The sequence below is a fragment of the Trematomus bernacchii genome, unplaced genomic scaffold, assembly GCF_902827165.1.
Source record: "Trematomus bernacchii unplaced genomic scaffold, fTreBer1.1, whole genome shotgun sequence".
Classification (NCBI taxonomy): domain Eukaryota; kingdom Metazoa; phylum Chordata; class Actinopteri; order Perciformes; family Nototheniidae; genus Trematomus; species Trematomus bernacchii.
This window is the reverse complement of record NW_022987689.1, coordinates 7,786,708-7,801,522: the sequence shown is the minus strand read 5'-3', so window position 1 is coordinate 7,801,522 and position 14,815 is coordinate 7,786,708. Positions and strand designations below refer to the sequence as shown.

At 41.0% G+C, this 14,815-nt stretch overlaps 1 protein-coding gene across 2 annotated transcripts; it reads left to right on the top strand.

The window, feature by feature from the left end:
- The first annotated feature begins 736 nt into the window (after positions 1-736).
- Positions 737-14,728, top strand: LOC117488476 (segment polarity protein dishevelled homolog DVL-3). Of its 2 annotated transcripts, none has more exons than XM_034137403.1 (15): positions 737-1,336; positions 2,930-2,999; positions 5,140-5,255; positions 6,013-6,125; positions 6,606-6,741; positions 7,423-7,513; positions 7,637-7,706; positions 7,911-8,050; positions 8,684-8,760; positions 8,893-8,966; positions 9,062-9,211; positions 10,600-10,731; positions 11,204-11,371; positions 11,472-11,675; positions 13,450-14,728. In XM_034137403.1, exons 1-15 carry the CDS (start codon positions 1,176-1,178, stop codon positions 13,806-13,808), a joined length of 2,061 nt encoding a protein of 686 aa, XP_033993294.1. In that variant the 5' UTR covers positions 737-1,175; the 3' UTR covers positions 13,809-14,728. The 2 variants fall into 2 exon arrangements, with proteins under 2 accessions (XP_033993294.1, XP_033993295.1); XM_034137404.1 differs by having other exon boundaries at positions 739-1,336; positions 8,893-8,960.
- The last annotated feature ends 87 nt before the right edge of the window (positions 14,729-14,815 follow it).

The following is a 14,815-nucleotide window of genomic DNA, read 5'->3' as shown; positions in this document are numbered from 1 at the left end:
AACCCCTGTTGAAAGGGCTTTGTGATTGAAGGGGAATAAATGTTGCATCTTCCAGATCTAATAAGATATGAACACAATAATGGAAGATGAATTGGCAAGCTTGTATAATTGGTTGCATGTTGATTCTGATATAACTCATACATTATAAGCTTAATATCATTGATTGGGAAAATAAGCTTAGTGCCAAATATGATAGAAAATTGCTCAATCAGACTTAAATTACTAAACCAGACACCAACAAAGCTGTTACTTCTGCTGACAAGAACCCTGCTTACGTTGGGAAGTCTGTACTGACAAATAGGCAATTATAGTTGTATTATTTGTGTAGGTTTTCCACCTGTATGTTTTATTTATTAGTCTTTCTTAAAATTAATGGGAACATTTACATTATTCATGTCAGTTACTGCTGAAATGCTATGATTGTGAGGACAACCCAAGTCGTAAAAGGAATAAACATTTTCCATTTATTTTTTCCGCTGCATTCTAGGAAAATATATATAGAGAGACAATTATAATGTTTGGGGCCTAGCGACTTTTTCTCTGCATCATTTCTGTCATATTAGCAAAGCTCCGAGTTACATAACTCACATGCTTTACTGTCACTGATAGGGATGCCCCCCCCGGCTGCAGGAGCCCTGTGCCCTTGTCTGACCGCCTCTGTTGACTCATGCATTGCAGCAGGAATCGCCTCCAGAGCTGTTACTCTCCTCCTCTCCTGCGGAGGGCGCCCCTCCGAGACGGGCTTGGAAGATTTCCTGCAGTTTCGTGTGCAACAAAGTACCGAGCTTGGCAGCTAGCAAGAAGAGAAAACCAACCCTTCAGAGATTGTTTATCTTGACTGCGTTTTCAAACTGGTTTTCAGTTATTTATAAGCTTTCAGTAGCGCATTGGAAGTTTAATACAAACGAGAAGTTACGCGATTCAATCCTCGGACAGAGTTAGGACTATTTGTGGAGGAGCAAGGTGCTTTTTTGAATCGAAAAGCAGGCGCAACGTTAGCGAGCTGGCGTAAAACGAGAGAACCAGGGCTACGCAGCGAGTCGGTCAGCCAGGGAGAGCCGGGAGGACTAGGGCACAGCCGCCGCCAGCGCCACGGGGAGTCGGGGCCCGAGAGGGAGCCTGCCAGGCCCTCGGCTTGATGCACCCTGCCTGCCTCGCCTTAGCCGCAGTCCGAGATGGGGGAGACCAAAATTATCTACCACCTCGACGACCAGGAGACACCGTATCTGGTGAAACTGTCGGTGCCGGCGGACAAAGTCACTCTCGCAGACTTCAAAAATGTCCTCAAGAAACCGAATTACAAATTCTTCTTCAAATCTATGGACGATGACTTCGGGTAACTGTTCAAGGGTTTATGTGTTTAACATTGAATCAGCACAACTGCTTGGGTTAACTACGTAAACGCAGCTAGTTTACGTGATACCTCTGCCAGCTGGCTTGTCACCAGTTTCTGGTTACCTGACTGTGGATCATTAGCTACGTGCATTGCAGTTCCTTTGTTAGCTGCTAGCAGCGTTAGCAGGTCTGTTCAGCGTCCCGACGCCGTTTGTTTACATTGCCTGTGTGGCTAGCTTATGCGTCTTGTGCCTTGAATTTCTCTGACCAAGTTTGGTATTTGTCAGTTTCACGAACACTAGGGAAAGTCCCGAATGACACACAAACGTGTCTAATGTAAAGTGGGAACAGGAGTTATTTGACAACACTGACAATAAGCTGTTACTGACTGTCAGCTGGGGGCTAATGTATGGTTTGTGCTAACAAGCTAATGTCAGAATGTAAACGGTCTCAGTCAGTGAGCCCAGCAGGCCCCTGCTGTTGTTGTCTATTAGCCCGAGGAATGCAGAGTTGGACACAGGAATGCCCTGTTCATCACCCTGGCAGCTTTATGAGTATGTTCTTTTGTGTTAAAACAAGGCTGGAAAGCAGACGTTTTATGTTCCTCCAGACAGTGCCTTCTACAGAGTTAAAATGGGGGTAGAAATGTACTATTTTTAAAACATTTCAGCCAGGTTTCCAAAGTTATTTTTGGCTTAACTCAAACTAGGGTGGGGCAACAACTTCTTAACATTTGCAAGTGAGAAAGGCATGTTTTGAAAGGAACCTCAGCTATTCATGTTGTGAAGAAAGAAGGTATATTCTGTAAAACCTTTTCACCAAAAGCTGGTATAGATTAAGCAACCTGCTGGACTGGAATAGAGACTGGAATCCATATTTACCCAGACTCTAGGACAAAAGCCTGACTGACCATCACTCTTCCTTCTCAGAAAGGCATAGCTAATCTTAACATCACCAGCAGTCTGATGCTCTATAAAATAAATGCATTTGTTTTAGATTCTTCCTAGTTGTCACAAAAGTATGCTGAAGATTGATTGAAGTTTGCTGGAAACTCCTTCAGTGGAACTGGTTTAAAAACACAGGCAGAACTGTGTTTGCCAAGGGAAATATATCTTTATTTGACTTGTTAATTTCAGAGCCAAGAACTTTTCCCTTTTACGCAGCCTTTGATGTAAAGACATACAGTCCTTCTATATAAGGTTGAAACAAGTTGATTTCAAACTCTAAGGAAGCTTTCATTAAGGTTACCTTTATGCTTTCTTGACTCCCTTAAATATGTTCTTATATGCCAGCTACAAAGCATCAAGGAGCAGGTTCGTCTTTGCTTGAATTTGTAAAGTACAACTTGAATTGTTGACCTACCCTTATTACACAATATTCGGAACGGATGTTTTCTATAGTAAATGTTCTATTGCTCGCTGGTAGTTGGCAACAACAGTGTAGTAAGTGCACTAATAAAATCTGCATTTGTTGTTTCAGTTGCCTGTTTGCATCCTGACTGAAGCATTGCCCATCTCCAGCCTCATGTTTATTGCCCTGAGAGTGCTTTTGTGTTGTTAAGGTTTGCTGAAACCAAGCTTTGTTCTCTTTACAGGGTGGTAAAGGAGGAAATATCCGACGACAACGCTAAGCTGCCCTGTTTTAACGGACGTGTGGTGTCATGGGTAGGTTCAAAATAAATCATGGGGTCTTTTTCTGGGTTGGTTAACTATTTTATTTTCTGTGTTCACTGTATGTGAGAGTTAAAGTGGCTGACTTTGTGTGCGTGCATGTATAACAATGATTCCCATCTGTTGCTCTGTTACCTCAATCATACTCCGTCTCCTGGGAGATGCCCTATGCATCTGCCCGATAATATCATTATCACATAATGATCCCGGGAGGAACAGACTCATTCAAACACCCTGCCCTTCTGCTCTCCTCTTGTTTTTTAACATGTTTTCAGAAACTAAGCTACAATAGTTTTAAAGTAATTTCCTTTAAGTCCTGACACACGAAACACATACATGTACTTGCATGCATTTTGGTGCTCTATAATGAGGCAAAATTCTCCTGTCTCCACAACGCAAGACATCTCTTGCTCCCTTCCTCTCCCCTCGACATTGAAATTAGGTTAAGAGCAAGTGAAATCACAGGATAGCAGGAAAATACCCGGTAACAAAGAGCCTCACTGCAAGTCCTCTAACAAGAAGATTGAATCTCACAGGGTGTGGAGAATAAAGTTGAGAGAAAGAGTGCTCTGTTTCTTGATGTGAAAGTATCATGCAGTTGGTTAATTTACTACAGTGTGGTTATGATTATAGGTTTTATTTTAGAGTCATCAACAAAGTGTTATTGCTGGTTGTTTGCGTGCATAATCCATCGTGCTTGTTCTAATGCGTCCTTTTATTGTGGTTGTTTTCATTCGATTTAGTGGTTTGGTTGGCTGTGGTTCAAAGCCCATTTCTCTTTTTGTGCGTGCGTGTTTGAATATGTTTGTTATCTCTCGGCTTGGTGAAATGTTCCATTTATAATGAAACGTTATCTTTGTGGCAGTGTGTCCATTTGTTTGTCTCCAGTGTTCATCTGTTGTTTCAATGACATGATTGATAGTACTCTGGGGTCCGAGGGGCCTGGCTTGCTATCATCACATCAACAGGCCAGCACCCTCAGTCTGCTCGGTTCTATATTAATGTCAGCTGGCAACAAGATTTTGTCTATCACCATATTATTTAAAATGTCTGTTATTGCATCTTAACCAGCCAGTAGTACTGTTAACTACCATTAAACCTATACAAACACAGTAAACTTGATACAATGGTACATACAATTAGTTGTAGGGCTCATGTTCATGATGTTATTAGGTCTTAATTTAAAAAAGTTGAATCTCTCTTTCTTGTATGGTAGAGCTGAAATGATTTATTAATTGTAAAAATACATTGTTTCATGGCTCAAGCTTCTCAATGTGATTTTTGATTAACTTTTTCTCCTTGATTTATTGATTAGTGAACTGAAAAATATATTTCAGTTTTTGACTTGTGGTTGGAGAAAAAAAACCCTGGGCTCTTTTCACAATTCTCTAACTTCCAAAGTCCTAATGAAGTATTAATGCAGAAGATGAAGATACATTTGAATTAATAAACCATAGTGTAAAGTACAACCAGATTATTTGCACTGGTCTCTATTCCCAACAGCTGTTTTGCTCCTCATTATACAACAGATGCAATGTAGTTGTTAAACCAGTGGAGAATTATAGTCATAAATAGCCCAACTATGACATAAACATCAAGCTAATATTGGTTTCCCACTATACAATTGTTAGCTCTTAAGCTTGTTTTTCTTGCAAATCAAGCAAGTACATGCTTTATTTCTAATATGGACAACCTCCAAGTTTCCAAAAAATCTATTGCAGAAAGTCAAAGAACTATATTGTGTGATAACTTTGACTATAAAGTGCTGAAAGTAAAAGAAAAGACAGTAATGGCCCAATAGATCCATTCTTCCCACACTTTGGTGACCGAGGCAACTCTGTCGGGTAGACAAACAATGACTTGGCACAGACTCTTTCTTTCAGCAAGAAAAATAGATTTTTTCTTTTAATGAGACATTGTAGTCTATAACAATCCTTTCTGCTGCCAAGCCTAAAGGCAGTGACAATAAAACAGGATATACCACCCAGCCCTTGAGTACAGAGTAGTGTAAACACAGGAGGGCTGTGACAGGGGTCTGCTGCCCACTTGCTCCGTGTCTTTCAGTAAATACTTTCGTCTGAGTGTTTGTCTCATTCCTCTGACTGACCCCACTATATGGTTGCTTGGTTGACAGCTGGTCTCTGGAGACGGGGCCAACACAGACGCAGGATCAGTGGCCGACAGCACGGAGGCAGCACCGCCTTTGGAGAGGACCGGGGGCATCGGAGACTCGAGACCGCCCTCTTATCAGTCAGTATATACGGAAAATACTTTTGGTGTAGTTATTTTGTAATGTGTGACTGTGGGTGCGTGCCATGTGTACTGCGTGTGTCTTGAATGACTCCTAATAACCACTGAGAGAGGAAACAGCAAACTGAATAGGAAAAGTATGACACCTTGTGACGGCTCAGGAGGAAATAAAATCTACTTTTTCTCAAATGCTTAGATTATTAGGTTATCTGCATTCTGTGGCTTTGTGTTGCCAGGCTTTGGTTCTTTAACACATTTCTTAAAAAAGTGTGTGTATACCACACCTGATGATACAAATAAATGGTAATAACTTTACTGATATGTTTTGCTTCAAATACAATGAAACCCAAAAGCAGCAAAAATGAAAAAAGGTACAGAAAAAAGGTCAAATATGAGATACACAGATACGACTAACCACACCAACAAAACAGAGATCAAATTAAGAGCAGATTACATTTTTACAGTCTGCTGGTCAGGGTAGTTCATATAAAAGCCTGTTTATTAAGGGTGTTTTTTGGGATGAAACCCGTTTACTAGCCTAACAATACAAATTTAAAAACCATAATTCCTGCCAAATGTTCAACAACAGAGCGCAGCCTCAACTACACTGAGCAAGAGAAGGCTTTATGGTAAACACAGATTGTAATGTGATTATAACAAGAAGCATTTACTCTCAACATTAAGTGGCTGAATGAGCTTAACTAACTTGGAAATGCAGTGTAATTCTATCTCTTTTAAACACGGTCTCTGTCTGCAGTGGGAAAGCAGCGAGTGCTCGGGACAGTTTGGACAACGACACGGAGACCGGCTCCATGGTGTCGCAGCGGAGAGAGAGGGAGAGGCCGCGGCGAAAACACTCCAACGAACAAGGTCAGAGAGATGTTTGCCACATAGGGTTTTCCTTTTTGCCATTGTACTCTATGTATCTCACAACAAGGCAAAGATATTTATTTGATGGGTGCCACACATTTAAAGCTAGCCTGCATCTATCACATATTCTATAAAGGAGTAGGCATGAAAGGCTTGTGCAGAGGTTTGATTAAAAAAGAAAAAAAATATTGCTGTACATGAACCACAGTAGCTCTTAAACCTTTGCAGTGGTAACTAGGTTAAAATATAAGCTGATTGTTTCAACATGATGCTGCTCTGCGGTTGATCTTATGAATAAGCTGCAAAGAATATTTCAAAATGTCACAATAGTTTACCTTTGACTTTCATGAATTCAGTCATTTTGTTAACTGAGAAAAGGTAGTTAATAAGTCAAAGAGTAGATTCTGACTCCTGACAGATTGACTCAAGGCTTTTATCTAACGTAACGAAACACCTATATTTTCCGCTCTCCCGCTGCAGGTGGAAGGCAAAACGGCTTCCCGTCACGTTCGATGGGACGCGGCGGACCCGAGTACGACAGCTGCTCGTCCTTCATGAGCAGCGAGCTGGAGTCTACTTCCTGTTTTGATTCGGAGGATGATGATGCAACCAGCAGGTCAGATGTTCTGTGTAGATGTTCAAAAGTCTCAGGAGCGCAGTTTCCAGTGAGGAAAAGGCCTTTTTGGCTCGAGGCATGCATCTGGAGTTACAGATGATGCGTTTTGGCTGAGATTAGCACAGTCTAATTGTCTGGTGGTTTTTGTGGTGAGCCCCCCAGGTTCTCCTCCTGGAGTCGTAGAAATATCTGCAACTCACTTTACAGACTCTGCTGCTCTCAGTCCTTAGGCATCTACCAGGATGTTTTTTCCTGTCGATCTGGATTACAGCTTTATTGGTATAAGTTTCAGGTCATAACTTCTAAATGAAGTCGGAGGCTGTTTTTTAAGAAACAGTTAAAGAAGTGTCCTGACTCCTAGGAAGCCAAGCTTTATGATGGAAACTGTGTTTTAAAGGGCTTTTATTATGTAGGCAACTTAAGGCTTTAATGCGATATTTAGACTAGACCATTTAAATGAAAGAATACACTATAAGGAAAAAAAGCTTATGTTACCTTAAAGGTATTTTTATTCACAATTTGATGTGCTAGGTTTTTGTTTTTTATTAGCTTAATTCAGGTAGTTACACTTTTAACTGAATTTATATGGTATCATTTATTCAGTTATTTAGTCACATATTAAAGCCCTTAATATATTTGTATAGTGTTTTAAAAGATACCGTATTCTATTCTTGTGTTCAGGTTTAGCAGCTCCACTGAGCAGAGCTCCTCTCGTCTAATGAGGCGACATCGCCGTCGCCGACGGAAACCCAAGGCCTCCAATATAGACAGGGTGAGAAAACACACTTGGAGGAAAAACAAGTTTAAAATAAAAATGTGTTGTTGTAGTGTTGTGACTTTTATTCTTCTTCTCATATTTTTCTTTCTTCCCAAATTTCACCTTTCTTCCATCCAGTCTTCCTCATTCAGCAGCATCACAGACTCCACTATGTCTCTGAACATCATCACTGTCACGCTCAACATGGGTAAGACACGTGGAAGATGCGCACGCAATGCTATTTTAATTTGCTGGGATAAATAGTGTTCCCTTTTTTTAATAAAGCCTCCCTATACAATCACACATTGGATGTATAAGGACAAGACAGGAAAATATGCTCATTTACTGGTTTGACCACTGCTTCACTTCATTCTTCTTGAATACACTTTCTCTGTTTCTCTCCTTTTCACAGAGAAGTACAACTTCCTGGGCATCAGTATTGTGGGTCAGAGTAATGAAAGGGGAGATGGAGGAATCTACATCGGCTCCATCATGAAGGGAGGAGCCGTGGCTGCAGACGGACGCATAGAGCCCGGGGACATGCTGTTGCAGGTGTGTGTCTGCGTGTGTGTGTGTGTGTAAGAATGAGTGAGAGAGACACACAGACAAAGAGGATGGAAAATGTGTGTCTCTGCATACCTGGGACATGAACCAGGAAAGTGTGTGTGGGTAGGGGCTGTGATGCTGTGTTTGGGTTCAGTCCCAGTGCCTGCAGTGGACTGAAAACACTTTGTAATGTGAGACCAATTAAAGTGTTTTTAATTCAGATGCACTTGTGTGTATGATAAAAAAAATCTCAACTTTGATTAACACAATGAATGCATGTGGCAGTATATCGACACTATTCCCATAGTTTTCCGTCTCACTCCCACCTATGTAATCTCAATCGCATTATAATATACTGTGTGAGCCTAAGTCAGTCAGCTGTGTTTATGGCTCTAATGGTCATTTTACTTTTTCATTATTTCAAAGCCTCTTCCAAATTCTAATATGTTACGCCATGTTGAACACTGCCAGTCCCACTAATGGCTTTGTGTAGTGGAATGTAATGGAATAATGTTAACTCTGTCAAGCGTTTATACCGCTTGTAAGCAAATACATCAGTTTAGTGAAAGGTCAATCTTTTGTTTCTCAAAATACATTTTCTGCAAATATATGTTTAAATTCCTTTTTTTTCCCCTACAGGTGAATGAAATTAATTTCGAGAACATGAGCAATGACGACGCAGTGCGAGTACTGAGGGATATAGTGCATAAGCCAGGGTAAGCAGCAATCTGGCAAACATTAATACATAGAAGCGTAGAAATCTGTAAAACCCAGGTGCAAAACAAGGACATGACTGAATCCTAATAAAGTTGAAGCTGATGATATTCTGTGTCTGTGTTTACCTCCAGCCCCATAACTCTGACTGTGGCCAAGTGCTGGGACCCAAACCCCCGGGGCTGCTTCGCTCTGCCGAGGAGTGAGTGTTCGTCTCCTCTTTTTCTCTTTTCATTTCAATCAAATAACTACATGCAGACAAATTGGTTTAGCTAACTGCTAACCCTACATTGTATTAAACAGGTGAGCCGATCCGGCCCATTGATCCAGCAGCGTGGGTGTCCCACACGGCGGCCATGACGGGGGTTTACCCTGCGTATGGCATGAGCCCCTCCATGAGCACCGTCACCTCCACCAGCTCCTCCATCAGCAGCTCCATCCCTGAGACTGAGAGTGAGTCACACCCCCCCTGCTGCCACTTTTTAGCGCTTATCAACTACAAACTTATTTCTTAAGAAAAATACTTTGCTCTTATAATACATTTACTTACTGTCCTTTTGTTTCTAGGTAGATTTTTTTTATCACATTCCTTAATGTTTTTAATTTGTTTTATTATTATTTTTAAAGAGACAGTTCTACAGCATGTTTTCTGTTGTGTTTTTGATATAGATAATTCATTATTCACAGTACATACATCTGATACAAGGCAACATATATATTGTTAATATTTCAGGATTTCACTTTTTGCACATTCAGCTCACATTTTAGAGTTCCCCCTTTCCAATCTCCCAAGTAATAGCAGTATCTTTCTGAGACGTGAGAGAGGGTTTCTGTGTAAAGTGTGGCCCTGCCCTCTCTCTGCATTCCTGCAACTTCTCTCTGCTCCAGATTTGACTGAGTTCAGCCTCACAACTTCCATCTGCTCAATAACTCTTGTGAAAACTAACTCACAACTATCATCTTCTCTGTAATCTTTGGAAGGACAGGGAGTTTCTTCTTTCTTTCTGGAGAAAAATCTTTCCTCGCACAACACACTTTCTTGACATAATCCACATGATTTAAATTTGTTGTCATTTCCCCCCTCAGATTGAACATTTTTTGCTTCATTTTTCATTTACTTTGGATAATTGGCCAACATTTTTGTTGCCAGGAGGTTTTTTAAGTTGAACTAAAGAGACGTTAATAAGGAGAAAAGAATGTCTGCAATTTTAAACAACAGTGTGCGAGTTTTAAGCCTTCTTTCTACACGTTTTACACCAGTGTTCAACAATCATACAGGGAGAAATCTGTCATGGACAACACGGCATTATTCTAAAACATCAAAGGGAAGTCCAGTTTATGTGGATATTCCAACCAATAGCAAATAGTATTGGTGTGTTGAAATGTTTATAAGAATTTGAAGATTTATAAATGTATCCCTTTGTTCACTTCTGCTTGTTTACAAGTTATTTAAAATGTGAAAATCTATATGCATACAATATTAAACCAAATGTAAAACAAAAATCCCAAAGATGTTCAGTCTGGTAGTGTTTTACGGAGAACATATCATTTATTATGATCAGACTTTTCTTGGAGTTTTGTGAAGGCCTGCTCAGTTGAAGTCTTACTCAAACAAAGATCCAGCCTAATCGGTCTGATTCATAATCGAGAAATAACAAGGGTCGCATTGCAGTCCAAACCACAGGAAGCCAAATATTATGAGGCAAATTCCAAATCGTTTCTGGTGTTGTCAGAGATACGCTTACAGCTTGTGGCTGGGCTTTCACTAAGTTTATGGAAAACAAAACAAAAATGTGTGGGAGTTTGATTTGTTTTCACTCAATGGTGTCCTTCTTTCCCAGGATTCGATGACTTCCACCTCTCAATCCACAGCGACATGGCAACAGTTGCTAAGGCCATGGCCTGCGCAGAGTCAGGTCTGGAGGTGCGGGACAGGATGTGGCTCAAGATAACCATCGCTAACGCCTTCATCGGTATGTCTGTTAAAGCAAAGGGCATGATCCAGCATTTGTTATTGACTTCATCAGTATGCATGCACACCAAACTCTGATCTTTATTTGCTTTGTTCAGTATTTAGAAATGGTGTGTCTCAGTGAAAGCCTGTTTTATGAATTCAGAATGAACAATAACCATCCAAATAATGTTGATCTGCAATGATAACTTGAGAAAAAATGATCTCCTATTGTTGTGAAAAAAGTTGTAAAAATGGCAGAGAATGCTCTTTTCAACCTCTTTGATATCAAGATTTACTGTTTTTATCTTATATAAAGTTGAATATCATAAAATAAGTGTTTTCTGATACGGCTTCATTGCTAACCTAAACAGATTCAAATTGTCACATAAACCTAGCTGATTCAAATAATATTAGTTTTATATCAGGAAATGTTTCCAATGTGATGAGTAAAAAAAACGGTACCTAAAACGTGTGTGTCTTTGTGTCCTCAGGCTCTGATGTGGTGGACTGGCTCTTCCATCATGTAGAAGGTTTCTCAGATCGCAGAGAATCCCGTAAATACGCCAGCAACCTGCTGAAGGCCGGCTTCATCCGACACACCGTCAACAAGATCACCTTCTCTGAACAGTGCTACTACGTCTTCGGGGACCTCTGTGGCAGTAAGTGGACGCTAAGCTAAACCTATAGCACAAATAACAAGTTCATCAGTGGTGTATCACTGTGGAAAATAAATCTGTTTTTTTTCTTCTTCTCCCCTAGACATGACCCATCTTTCTCTGCACGACCATGATGGTTCAAGTGGGGGTGCTTCAGATCAGGACACTCTCCCCCCTCTGCCTCATCCCGGGGCGGCCCCCTGGCCCATGACTCTGCCCTATCAGTTCCCCATCCCACACCCGTACGACATGCAGCAGCCCCTCCATGGTGGACCAGGCGCCGGCAGCGCAGGAAGCCAGCACAGCGGTGAGTGGCGAACATTCAACATGGAATAAAGAACAGATCAGTGAGAATTGGTGGAATAGAAAATAAATGCCATATCAAAACAGTCACCCCCTATAGACTGTCTGTTTTTAAAGTTTGTATTTTGCTCCTTCTCATCAAACAGCACCAGCAGTGAGGTCGAAACCATGTCAGTTTCATGTTGGAAACATTTATAAAAATGTCTGTAGGCACTGCCTGGAAATTCCTCTTCCCAATTATTCAATTGATGTTCTGCAAACACTATGTTGTGCAGCTTGGTTTCAAAGACATCCTCGTCCTTGAGCTTTTAAAATTCAATATTACAATATTTATTTAATCCCTTTTCAAGTCTACAGAAGCATAGACTTTGGCTGAGTTTCATTTTGCAGGGTGTCCGTGGGGTCTTAAAAAGTATTAAAAGTTGATAAATCAATTTAGCGAAAATTAAGGCTATTAAAAAGTATTAAAGGGCATTTTCCAAGGTATTACATGTTGTAGCTTGTTTTCAATAAGTATATACATTGTCCAAAGAGGTTGTATTCTACAGTCTGCCTGAATGTCATCATTGCGTAGGTGTGTAGTGTGATTCTTTGTAGTTTATTTATGGCATCCCGTTGGATTTGACGTCATCTGAACAGGACATCGCACGCTCACTGCTTGATAGTGCGCGAAGCTCCGTTTACGCCGGTTGTTAAACAACATCGTTATGGGGAAATGCAAGTTTGCGTCCAAATGGTTGGAAGATAAGGAGGAAGGACAATCAATACTGTATATAGTAAATGTGAGGTAAAGTGTGTCGCCAATGTAACCGGTTAACACTCGAAGTGGCGATGAGGTCTTAACATTTATGGAAAGGGTCTTAAAAAAGGTCTTAAAAGGTATTACATTTGACTTCAGGATTCCTGCATATACCCTGTTTTGAGATGTTGTTTACAGTTTTATCCAAAGCCACACTTTCTAAAGAGTTATAGGTCTGTCGGCTTGTTTAAATGAGCTTTCTTCAAAGAGCCCTTTCAAGCGTGAACAAATATGTCATCAAACAGCTCCAAAGCAGCCTTATTTACATGTTTTATTTGTGTGTTTAACATGCTTAGAAATAGAAAACCAGAAACTATTTGCATACGCAGTGGAGATATTCAATGACCAACAACAGCTGGGCCCACTGGCGCAAAACACCACAGATGTCCAGTCTTTATTCTGTTTTTGCACACTACCATTGAATATACTGCTGAATAGTTAAACAGGGTACAACATTCACATTAGAGTTGATATACTGTGAATTTAATTGCTTTTTATGGAATCTTTCTCTAGTCCTCATGGTCTGGGCTAAGCTGATTCCAAAACACCCTATCTAAAGACGTTAGATAAAATATATTTTCATACGTATGTGGGTTTGATGACAACAAGCATGCTTCTTATAATGTTAGAAGGTTCCTTTTAGCGTAGACATGGTTATGGTTTTAAATTAATCAGCCTAGAGAACTTCCCTCTAAAGCAAGCAGGCTATTTTGTGGTAATAAAATGAAAACATTTAATTGCCTTCAGTAATGGCTGGGCTGTTTGGCCTCTGAAAGGCAGTGAATGCTTGGTGAGCGTGTCTACATTAGTCATGCATCTCTCCTGAGAGTCTCCCACTAACTGGGTCAGTACTGCGTCACTTCACTGGCGAACAGATGGGTGGGTGAGAGGCTCATGTAGGTCACTCTGCTTTAAAATAAACACAAAGTGTCAGTTAATTACACACTAATATTATTAATATTCTTTCTTGTTTCTACAGGAAGCAGCGGCTCTAACTGCAGTAAGAATGAGGGGAAGAAGTCCAACGGCAGTGGCAGTGAAAATGAGATCAGGAGCCACCGAGCTCCCAGTGAGCGCTCAGTGGCCCCCCCTAGTGAGCGCAGCATCCGTAGCTCTGTCAGCCACCGCAGTGCCAACTCCCACTCAATAGCCTACGCTCAGGGCCTTGTCTACGGCCCCCCCGGGCTGCCCCCCCAGCCCCCACATCTCTCTACATCTGCACCTGGCGCCCCTCCAGGCAGAGAGCTCACCACCGTGCCCCCTGAGCTCACTGCCTCACGCCAGTCTCTGCGCATGGCGGTGGGCAATGCCGGAGAATTCTTTGTTGATGTGATGTAACGAAGGTTGTAGGCCGATAACAAAAGTAGCAGATTGGGCTTTCCCGTGTCATTATGAGACTGGGAAGAACCGGAGGGAGGGAAGATTGCAAAAGCTGTAACCCAAGGCCTTGATTCCACTCTCCTAAAAGCAGAAGTGGAACCAACACTGTTGTGTATGTTGAGAGAAAATGTTCCTCCTCCCTTGTGCTTTTCTTCCTAGTAGTAGAGACAATACTTTCTTCAGTGAAGAAGCCCCTCGCTCAAGATGGAACCAAAGCGCCTTTCTGAGTTACCCCTCTTCAGTGGGGGAAGAGTTTGCGTGAGGACAAAGAGCAAGAGAGGAAGGGAGGCGGTGGAATTGGACAGCTGGGGAAAATGACTCAGCGTTTTCTACATGGATGTTTTTCATTTGTTCTCTTCACTCTTCCCTCTGCCTGCCTCCCTTATCTAACACACTCTGTCCTCCCCCACCCATGTACACGTCAAAAACTGCGAGAAAGAAGCCTCTTCCCTCCTTCCGTTCTTTCAATTCACCCCTGCTGACCTCCTAACAAAGAAAAAAAAGCTCAGATGAACACTAACTGTTAACCTTATTCAGACTTTTAAAATGTTTGCTTGACTTAAGAGAGAAAGAAATGGATACATGTGTATGTAGTGCAAAAGAACCGAAGTCCTTCTAACTGTAAGAATGCATTTGTTTTATTATATACGTAGTTGGTCACAACTAGTTTCATTTTACAATCTAAACATGAGCATTCAGCTTAGAGTAATTTTTTACACTACACAGCTGCATTTTCATCTGTCAACCAGAGCATTTTAAGACTCTGTCTTGTGATAATGTATAGTCGGGAAATATTTCTTACCATGTCTTTCACACTACTCTTTTATCAAGGAAAAATTTCTTTTTATTTATAAATATAGTTTTATGACTTAACTTTGCTTCGTTGTTATGTTTTTATTTTAGTGTGTGTGTGTGCATATGCTTGTTAAGCAGTATTTTTAAATCCTGTGTTTTTTTTGTTCAAG